The sequence below is a fragment of the Dipodomys ordii genome, unplaced genomic scaffold, assembly GCF_000151885.1.
Source record: "Dipodomys ordii isolate 6190 unplaced genomic scaffold, Dord_2.0 Scaffold2, whole genome shotgun sequence".
Classification (NCBI taxonomy): Eukaryota; Metazoa; Chordata; class Mammalia; order Rodentia; family Heteromyidae; genus Dipodomys; species Dipodomys ordii.
The window spans coordinates 2,462,923-2,474,093 of record NW_012267218.1 but is presented as its reverse complement, the minus strand read 5'-3'; the positions used below and the strand labels follow the sequence as shown (position 1 = coordinate 2,474,093).

The 11,171-nt window shown below is 49.5% G+C and overlaps 1 protein-coding gene across 1 annotated transcript in view; it reads right to left on the bottom strand.

The window, feature by feature from the left end:
- Positions 1 to 11,171, bottom strand: part of Mok (MOK protein kinase) — a 47,659-nt gene that overhangs the window by 36,200 nt on the left and 288 nt on the right. The window contains exon 2 of the mRNA XM_013013015.1: positions 231 to 345. Within this exon, the coding sequence (XP_012868469.1) occupies positions 231 to 345 (115 nt within the window). The remainder of the gene's footprint in view (positions 1 to 230; positions 346 to 11,171) is intronic.

Below are 11,171 nucleotides of genomic sequence, written 5' to 3'. Positions count from 1 at the left end.
CCCGGGCTGGCTTTGAACCACGATCCTCAGATCTCAGCCTCCTGAGTAGCTAGGATTACAGGCATAAGCCACTGGTGCCTGGCTATCTAATTTTTTATGTAAACTCATTAAATCCAAAAAGGAAAAAAAAGTCAATATAAAAACAAAAAGGCACATGCATGGTAGGTGTCAACCATGCGTACTGATTGAAGGCACCTACATGTTGGGTATCAGTGTGCACGCAGGCCTACCTGTCAAAGTGCTGCTTCATTTGCTTGCATGCGTAGTAATTTCCGTCTTTTAGGCTCTGCATCTTCATAACTTCAGAAAATGTTCCCTCTCCTATTTTGCCAATTGCTTTATAGTCTACAATTTAAAATAATTAGAAAAAAGGTTGATATATTTTATATCACTTCCCATCAAGTGATGATATATTTGATATCATTTCGCAGCATATGCTAAGCACGGTTCTCTGGTTCACTGTCTTCCCATAAGGAGAAGCCATGTTGCATAGCACCCCAAAGATCCCTGCTTGCCCCCCTACCCTCCTGCCGCTCTGCTTAAGTAGGAACCACCCCACTGGACTCTGGCCGGCGATGACAGGCCCAGCCACCACGCAGTGGCTGGCGAGGGCAGGGCCTCAGCTGTGGCACTAGGTACGTGCCACACGGCCACCGGAAGCCTCTGAGCATCTGCCATCTTCACCCCTGTCCCACAGAGCACCCACTCAGCAACGGCTGCCTGCAAGTCTCACAGGCCTCACTTTCTGAAAGTGGCGTGGCTTGGCCACCACCATCACCCGGGCCGCAAGCCTCCAGTTCCCTCCTCCCGGTGAAGGGACATCCAGACAACGACGGGCACAGGGGAGAAGGGCGCCTTGCTACCCGGAAGCGGCAGGCGTGGAGAGCCCTGCCAGCAAAAGTCCTGTGGGCGCATAGATTCCATACCCCAAAGAATAGGAGAAGAAACAGCAGAACACGATGGCAGAGAGTGGGCCCGTGCGCCTTCCAGTGGAAGGTGTGGCCCCGCAAGGCTGGGGAGACTCGGTGGCAGAGCGCTGGGTAGCATGTCAAGGTCCCCAGTTCAAGAGGGAAGAGCAGGGCTGAGGGAGGGGTGGACTGCTGTAGGACTCGGGCGGGTGGGGGGGAGCTGAGCAGATGGCTAGGTTAGGGAAAGTCAGATGTAAGCTGTACAGGTGGAAGCCAGCCTGGAGCACTCGCACAGGCAGCGCTGAGATGCTTCCCAGCCCCGGCCGCGCTGCATCCTCGAGACAATGAAGTCCTAAAGCCAGGAAAGGATGATTTTCTGGTGAATCTTGAAAATAACCTGGCCAGTCCTGGCTCTGGACCTCTCGCTCTTCAGTCCTACGGCACTCGCACGTCCTCACAAATGGCTAGGGAACAGGTTGGGCAAATGTTTGCGTCTCCTCCAAAGTCAACACTGAGGAAAGCTCAGCGGGCCCCGTGCCTTTGCTAGGCTCTGCCTGACTTACATAGTACCCGGCCAAGGGATGGCCGCCGGCACCACCGGGGAACAACACCACACTTCCCCTTCGACTTGGCAGTATCCTCAGTCCAGGAGGACTGAGATCAGTCTGTGGGGGCTGGGAACGTGGCTCAGTGGTAGAGTGCTTGCCTAGCATGCATGAAGCTGGGTTCGATTCCTCACTACCACATTAAAAGAAAGAAAAAAAGAAAAGGCCAGATGTGGCTCAAGTGTAAAAAAAGTTCAGGGACAGCACCCAGGCCCTGAGTTCAAGCCCTGGGACTGGCAAAAAAAGAGGTCATTCTGTGTGCAGACTGGCATCCAGAGTAGGCCAGACGCGGCCCTGCCTGGAAAAGTCCATTTGCAGATCAGTGGCTGTGGCTGGTGGCTAGCAGCATGTATTTCAGGACTTTCCAGCACTTCCTCTGTGGTGAGGAGCGGCCCACCGTCCCCGAGCGGCCTGTGAGGCCAGGCACGTCTGCTGCCACTCCAGGCAGAGAGCGCTGCCTTGGCGGCTTCCCTGGGGAGTGAGGAGCCGACCTGGCAGGACTGCAAGCACTCTCTGCCTCATTCCTTCTGGACTTCGCCCTAGGCTGACCAGGCTGGATCCTTCCATCACAGTAAGTCCCACAGAGACGAGCACAACTGTATGCTCAGTCCCAGCAGTCCTGGCCCGTGGTGCCTCTACGATAGCCTAAACAAACGAAACGCCCATGGTAACTGGCTAACCCCCGTGGCTGCGGCTAAAGCTGGGCTAGAACCAGGCACTGCGCCAAGCACTGCCAACGTGCACTGGTGACTCCAAACACACCCACTCCCCTCATTTTAGGTCCTTTCCTCATAAAAGAAAAGGGGTTAGCCAAATGCTGTCATCCTAGATACTCAGGAGGAGATCTGCCGATCATGGCTCAAAGCTGCCCAGGCAGGAGAGTCCATAAGACTTTTTTTTTTTTTTTGGCCAGTCATGGGGCTTGACATCTGGGCCTGAACAATGTCCCTCAGCTCTTCAGCTCAAGGCTAGAGCTCTACCACTTGAGCCACAGCACCACATCCAGTTTTCTGAGTGGTTTATTGGAGGTAAGTCTCACAGACTTTCCTGCCTGGGCTGGCTTTGAACCTCGATCCTCAGATCTCAGCCTCCTGAGTAGCTAGAATTACAGGAGTGAGCCACTCTTATCTCCAATGAAGCGCCAGAAAATCAGAAGTGGCTCTGTGGCTCAAAGTGGCAGAACTCTAGCCTTGAGCAAAAGAGCTCAGTGACAGTGCTCAGATCCTGAGTTCAAGCCCCATGATCAACAACAAAAAAAAAAAGAAAGAAAGAAAGAAAAAGAGGTTAGAGAGAACCGTTAGATAATATTAGATGATACTGTGTTTAGATTATATTAAGGGTCCACTCACTAAGTGTGTAATGCAGTGTGTAATACATGCACACTAATGATGCTCTGGATTCCGGTCTAAAAGGATAGACCTGGTACACCTTTGGACACGTCTCCCCTCTTGTGTGGATGCCCATCCTCTGTTAGCAAACTGCTCCCGTTTTGTTGCTCCTCTCCCCACGGCCAAAAGATTCTTGGGAAGATGTCTGTTCTCACTTGCGCCCCGGACAACTTGATAAGTGATTCAAGGTGACAGGTCAGGCTCCTCATCTCATGACTCTACGCAGGGGTCCAGCACTGTTACCTGGACAAAACCCTTTCTCCATGTCCATCTATTAAAAGGCTGGACATGTCCCACCACACAGAGCGACCACTCCCTTCATCTCCCAGGTCAGACCATCTCTAGAAATCATGTGATCCTGGATCACAAACTGCCCAAGACAGTTTTTTTTCCTAATTATATGCTGTGAAATTAAGCATAGGTGATTCATTCATAGCTAATTTCACATTCCAGGAAACACAAAAATAAACAAAGCCACAGAATGCTTACCTTGAATGCCCAAAGGCCCAAATAATTTTTTCAAACAAAGTTCATTCTAAGTAGCTTATCATACGTCCTGTGTCTTTTTTTTTAGTGCTAGGGATGGAACCTAGGACCTCACACACGCTAAATAAGCATGCTACCACTGAGCCACACCCCCAACCCAACGTACCATTTTTTCAAATTAATTTTTAAATTTAAAGAAAAAAATGTGGAGACTAAATAGAGAACTCCTACCTACCCCGCACCTGCTTCCTCTATTATTAGCATCTTCTACATGGCCCCTTTGCCATGATTAACAAGTCACCTTTGGTGGATTATTATTTAACATTTTTTTTTTTTGTCTGTCATGGGGCCTGAACTCTGGGCCTGAGCGCTGTCCCTCAGCTCTTCAGCTCAAGGCTAGCACCCTACCACTTGAGCCAAAGCACCACTTCCAGCTTTTTCTGCTTATGTGGTGCTGAGGAATCGAACCCAGGGCCTCATGCATGCAAGGCAAGCGCTCTAGCACTGAGCCACCTTCCCAGCCCCTGGTGGGTTATTATTAACTAAAGCCCATACTGCATTCAGTTCCTTCATCCTCACTCACTGGGCCATCTCAGGATTCTGTTCAGGACTTTCAGCATTCAAGTCTGGGGGAGTGCCCTTCAAAAGGGCACATATAAAGGTTGCTCCTGGCCACACTACTGCAAGTACTGTGGCTCCTTAGGGGCGGGTCAAACCCGGCATCCTCAGGTGCTTCGGGAGTGGGCTCGTCAGTGCTTTCTTTCCACTTCCTGCTTGAGGTGGCTGAATTCGTTCCAATGATGGGCTCAGCTTAACTGAGGCACAAACAAGTGGGGCTGCCTCATTTTAGCCTTAAACCTCCAGCATCATGAATCAAAATATACCTCTGCAGAGCACCGGCGGCTCATACCTGTCATCCTAGCTAGCCCATGTCAGTCAAAAAAGAAAAAAAAAATTACCAGGTATTTGGTATAGTGCTACAAAGCTCACAGAAACAAAACAGTCAGCATGACTCATTAGGCTGGTTATCCATCTATCTATCTATAGTTATAGTCAGTACCTGGATTTGAACTCAAGGCCTCCTGCTTGCTCAGCTGGTACTCCATCACTTGAGCCGTGCCAGCTTTTTGTTGGTTGTTTGATGGTGATGGAGCCTCCTAGACTGTTCTGCCAGGGCTGGCGTTAAGCCCGATGCTCTGGATCTCAGCCTTCTGAGTAACCAGGATTGCGGACAGGAGTCACCCGCACCAAGCTCTGGACTCCTCTTTTGTCTTAGTTCCCTCGATTTTCCCTGCTTTGGTGACAATGACAGTTATCACTTGAGCAGAAGTCAAGTGTTTGCAGAACACCCTCTGTTAGAATCACCTACTTTTTTCCTTGTCATCAGAGCACCTGTTATCAACGAGGCATAGCTGCCAGAGCCCGCCAGGGTCCCAAGGCCACTATTCCATACCTTCCTCTGGAAGGCCCTCACTGCACAGCTCCTCTCAAGAGTGAGGTGCTGCCCGGGGCTGGTGGCTCACGCCTGTAACCCTAGCTACTTAGGAGGCTGACTGAGATCTGAGGATTGTGGCTCAAAGCCAGCCTGGGCAGGAAAGTCCATAAGACTCTTATCTCCAATTAACCAACAGAAAAACTATAAGTGATTCTGTGGCTCAAGTGGTAGAGCGCTCGCTTTAAGCTGATGAGCTGAGGGACAGTACTCAGGCTCAGAGTTCATGCCCCACAACCAACCAAAACAAAACAAGTTACTACAGCTAGGGGCCAGGAACTCATGCCTGTAATCCTAGCTACTCAGGAGGCTGAGATCTGAAGATCACAGTTCAAACCCAGCCCAGGCCAAAAAAAAAAGTCCCTGTGAAGGGCTGGGAAGGTGGCTCAGTGGTAGAGTGCTTGCCTTGCATGCATGAGGCCCTGGGTTTGATTCCTCAGCACCACATATGCAGAAAAAGCCAGAAGTGGGGCTGTGGCTCAAGTGGTAGAGGGCTAGCCTTGAGCTGAAGAGCTGAGGGACAGCGCCCAGGCCCAGAATTCAGGCCCCACAACCAACAACAACAAAAAGTCCCTGAGGGACTTTTATCTCCAACTAACCACTCAAAAACCAGAAATGGAGCTGTGGCTCAAAGTGGAAGAGCACCAGCCTTGAGCAAGAGAACTCAGGGACAGTGCCCAGGCCCTGAGTTCAAGCCCCAGGACAAAAAAAAAAAAAAGTTACTAGAAGTTAGTAGGCAAATATGACTCCTTTGGAGGTTTTGGAGTCTGTGAGAGGGGAGGCCAGCATATATTGAAGGGAGCACACACAGTTAAACCTTCCTATAAGCAGAAGAACTGGGCCATGGTTCCCTTCTGAGAGGAAACTGCTGTACTTGTTTTCCCTACAAACCTCTGACCCACATACAACCTCACAAGGGAAAAATGTTGGCAAAAGGGGAAATTATCAGAAAAGAAAAAGTAAGCTATCTGACAAGCATGTACCTGCATACCAGGTGCTGACTCATGATAAAAATACTGGGAAGGTATGGGGCTGGGAAGGTGGCTCAGTGGTACAGTGCTTGCCTTGCATGCATGAGGACTTGGGTTCGATTCCTCAGCACCACATAAGCAGAAAAAGCTGGAAGTGGCCCTGTGGCTCAAGGGGTAGAGCGCTAGCCTTGAGCTGAAGAGCTGAGGGACAGTACCCAGGTCCAGAGTTCAGGCCCCATGACTGGCAAAAAAAAAAAAAAAAATACTGGGAAGGTAGCTCAGTGGTAGAGGGCTTGCTAGCACACATGAAGCCCTGGGTTCCATTCCTCAGCACCACGTACACAGAAAAAGCTGGAAGTTGGGGCTGGAAAGGTGGCTCAGTGGTACAGAGCTTGTATGCCTGAGGCCCTGGGTTCGATTCCTCAGTACCACATAAGCAAAAAAGAAAAAAGCCAGAAGTGGGCTGTGGCTTAAGTGGTAGAGTGCTCGCCTTGAGCTGAAGAGCTGAGGGACAGCGCCCAGGCCCAGAGTTCAGGCCCCACGACCCCCCCCCAAAAAAAAAGAAAAAGCTGGAAGTGGTTCTGTGACTCATGGTAGAGTGCTAGCCTTAAACACAAAGAGGCTCAGGGAGAGAGCCCAGGCCCTGAGTTCAAGCCCCAGGACTGGCCAAAAACAAAACAAAACAAAAACCTAAGGTGCCAGCACCAGTGGCTCACGCCTGTCATCCTAGCCACTCAGGAGGCTGAGATGTGAGGATCGCAGTTCAAAGCCAGCCCAGTAGGAAAAATCTGAGAGACTTAGATCTACAATTAATCATCAAAAAAAAAAAAACAACAAAAACAAAAACAAACAAAAAAAACTAGTAGTGGAGCTGTGTGGCTCAAGTGCTAGAACTAAAAAAGCTAAAGGAGAGTGCCCAGGCCCTGAGTTCAAGCCCCAGTATCAGCACAAAAACCAAAACCAAACAAAAATTCCCTGCCATGGGGGATTGCTGGAGGGAGGTGGGATACTGAAGAATCCAGCACCGGAGGCCTTGCACATGCTAGCCAAGTGCTCTATCACTTGGTGGCAGCCCCAGCCCTGTTTGTCTCTCAGTATTCCCTCCCTTCCTCCCTCCCTCCCTGCCTGCCTTCCTTCCTTTTTCTTTTTGGTCAGTTGTGGGGCTTGAACTCTGGACTTGACTGTCCTTGTGCTTTTCAGCTCAAGGTGAGTGCTCTACCACTTGAGCCATAGTGCCACTTCCAGTTTTCTAGTGGTTTATTGGAGATAAGCGTCTCAAGGACTTTCCTCCCGGGGCTGGCTTTGAACCGTGATCCTCAGATCTCAGCCTCCTGAGTAGCTAGGATGACAGGCATGAGCCACCGGTGCCCGGCTTTCCCTTACTCTCTGGCGCTACGAGATCTGCATTTCTCCAAGGAGCCCTGGCTTCTTAACTGAAAAGGGTGCTGGGTACTGAGATCCGGTGGCAGGTGGCAGGAGCTATGCCTCAGGCACGCCACGGGCCCCACTTCTAAATGGGAGCTAAGGCTTAGAGAGGTTAAGCAGCTCATCCAGGGGCTCGTCAGTAAGCAGCAAAGCAGGGAGGGCAGGCCAGGGAGTCCCCTAAACCAATCTCCCGGCCACACTGCTGCCCTCTCCCCGAGCGAGCAGAATTCATTGGCAGAGTGAGCGGGTGAGTGACACGACCCCACCACACGGTTCCGTACGAGGTGCTTTCCACATGACAGCCCAGCTCATGACAGCCCCTGAGAAACGGAAGTCGCCAACATACAAGGGGAACCATCTGCAACAGGAGTGAGGGTGAAAAGGAACACATTCTGGTGTGGGAGGACAAATGAATAAAACTCTTGAATAACCGTCACGGTGGTGCTCAGCTCCCATGCAGTCAGCCCACAGCCACACCGGTGGCACCTCAGCCTGTCAACAATGGGATCACTACCTAACCAAAGCATGGAGAACAACCAGTTCTTAACACTTTGGAGTTGCCTCACTAGAATGGCTAAAATTAAAGCCAGGCAATCCCAAGTGTTAGCAAAGATGTGCAGTAAATGCTAGGTCATACACTAACAAGAAACAGCTGGAACAGTAAAGCTCCTGATACGCTAGCCTTGACAGAAAAAAATCAAGGGTGAGCTCCTGGCCCTGAATTCAAGCCCGAGAACCAGCACACACACCCAAGAAGAAATAGCTTAGCAGCTTCTTCTAAAGTTAAATATATAAAACACACATAAACCAGCTATTCTCCTCTTAGGAATTTATCTCGGAGTCAGGAAGATAGGCTCACACAGACTGGTACATAAAGGTTCAAAGCAACTTTCTTAACCAGAATCCCTAACAGGGAAACAAGCCAAGTGCTCAGAGTAGGGAATGGATAAATGTACAAAGATATACATGCAATGGGACCCTGCTCAGAAAGCTACTGGCTTAGACTACAAGTTACCATTTTTTCAAAGAAGCCAGATTCAAAAGACTATGTATCTTTTCCTCCCACCCCAGGTACAGGGGTTTGAATGCAGTTTTTGCTTGTTCAGCCGGAACTTTACCACTTAAGCCACATCCCCAGCCCTAAATTTTGCTGGTTATTTTGAAGATAAGGTCTTGTGGACTTATCTGCCTAGGCTGGCTTTGAACTGTGGTCCTCTGGATCTCAGCCTCCTCATGGCTACGATTATAGGTGCACTGCAACCAGGGCCCCGCAACCACATACTTTTATATATTCATGCCTTACATTTAATTGTTAGTAAAGGCAACATTTTAGCAGCAAAAAGCATATTAATTATCTCTGAGCCAGAGTGAAGGAGGGCACAGAGAAAAGCGGAAGCAATAGGAGAGGCCGCATCTTAACTGTGGAGGTATAGGCCCTTCTGTCTACAGTGGCCAAAAGTCAGCAAACTACACTTAAAACAGGTGTTTTTAGCCAGGCACTGGTGGCTTACAGCTGTAATCCTAGCTACTCAGGAGGCTGAGATCTGAGGATCATGGTTCAAAGCCAGCCCAGGCAGGAAAGTCTGTAAGACTCTTATCTCCAATTAACCACCAGAAAACCAGAAGTGTCACTGTGGTTCAAGTGGTAAAGCACTAGACTTGAGGAGAAGAGCTCAGGGGCAGGGCCCAGGCCCAGAGTTCAAGACCCACAACCAACCCCCTCCCCTCCCCCATGCCTGCAAAAGAAAGGTCAGGGTGGGGCTGGGAAGGTGGCTTAGTGATAGAGTACTTGCCCAGCATGCATGAAGCCCTGGGTTTGATTCTGCAATACCACAGAAAAACCAGAAATGGTGCTATGTAGCTAGTGGTAAGATTGCTAGCCTCAGTTCAAGCCCCCAGGACTGGGGAAAAAAAAGTCAGGCCAGGTGCCGGTGGCTCATGCCTATAATCCTAGCTAATCAGGAGGCTGAGAATTGAGGAAAGTTTGTGAGACTCATCTCCAATTAAGGACCAAAAAAGCTGGAAATGAGGCTGTGGCTCAAATGATAGAGTGCCAGTCTTGAGCAGAAAAAGCTTTCTTTTCCTGGCTGGCTTTAACAGAGATCTTCAAATTTCAGCAATGTGAATAGTAAGAATTATAACCAACACCTGGCTCAATGTACTCTCATACAAGTGAAAGCTTTCAATTTAAAAACTTGGGAAGAGGGGCTGGGAAGGTGGTTCAGTGGTAGAGCGCTTGCCTTGCATGCTTGAGGCCCTGGGTTCGATTCCCCAGCACCACATAAGCAAAAAGAAAAAAGCCTGAAGTGGCGCTGTGGCTCAAGTGGTAGAGTGCTAGCCTTGAGCTGAAGAGCTGAGGGACAGCGCCCAGGCCCAGAGTTCAGGCCCCACAACCGGACCCCCCCAAAAAAAACTTGGGGGACTGGGAAGGTGGCTCAGTGGTACAGTGCTTGCCTTGCATGCTTGAGGCCCTGGGTTCGATTCCCCAGCACCACATAAGCAAAAAGAAAAAAGCCTGAAGTGGCGCTGTGGCTCAAGTGGTAGAGCGCTAGCCTTGAGCTGAAGAGCTGAGGGACAGCGCCCAGGCCCAGAGTTCAGGCCCGATGACCGGACCCAAAAAAAAAAAAAACAAGACAAAACAAAACAAAAAAACTTGGGATGGAAAAAAGGAATATAGTCTAAAATATATGTAAATGTAAACTTTTGTAGGTTTTGTGACACAGTTATGAAAATATACACATATAAATAAAACCAGCGAGAAAATAAAAATGCCTTGGAAGGGTGAATGAAATGACTTACGTAAATATGTTATGTAATTCAGTTAGCTTAAAAAAACAACAACAGTACGCTGCCCCCCCACCCCCCAGGTTGCTCAGTGGTAGAGTGCTTGCCTCGCATGCATGAGGCCCTGGGTTTGATTCCTCAGCACCACATATGCAGAAAAAAAGCAAGAAGTGGCACTGTGGCTCTAGTGGTAGAGCGCTAGCCTTGAGCTGAAGAGCTGAGGGACAGCGCCCAGGCCCAGAGTTCAGGCCCCATGACAAAACCAAAAACAAACAAAAAAAACAGTACTGAGTTAGAACCTGGGTTGTTGAATGTGCTAGGCAGGTGTTCTAATGCTAAGCGGTAGCCCCCAGCTGTTATGCAATTGACTACAAACATAAATTACCACATGACAGCCAAGACACAATGCAAGCTTAACATTATAACTACATCTAACATAATTAATCTTCACAGCAAAGGTAGATGAAAATTTTCTGCACATCTGGCTAACAAGCACAAATGACAAGATCTGTATAATTATGTTTTTTGGTTTTTGTTTTTGTAGGTCGTGGGGCTTGAACTCTGGGCCTGGGTGCTGTCCCTCACCTCTTCAGCTCCAAGCTAGCCCTACCACTTGAGCCACAGCGCCATATCCGGTTTTCTGGTGGTTTAATGGAGATGATAGTCTCACAGACTTTCCTGCCTGGGCTGGCTTTGAACCGCGATCCTCAGATCTCAGCCTCCTGAGTTGCTAGGATGACAGGCGTGAGCCCCCGGCGCCCGCTTAATCATGTTTTTAAAATGTAAAAGTCTAGCCATTCCAGTTGGTTGTATTTGGACTGTGATAACCCACAAGCACTTTCCTCCTAACCCCTTAGATGCTCTAGGCTGACTTAACTAGAAGTAGCCGTTGTACAGACTTCCCCAAGTAACGGTTTTTAACTGTTTTCATTGTTGTCTCAAAGTTCCCATAGGAACACTGCTGCGTGGTGCTCTCTGCCCAATGTCCAGGTCACCACCTGGCGTTTGTTCTAATACAGCAACAAAAAGGGCAACCTAGCACCCTAGCACCGAAACGGACCGCGGAAACCCAGCACCGCCGCGCCGGGAGGCCGGCGCGGACCTGGGTCGCC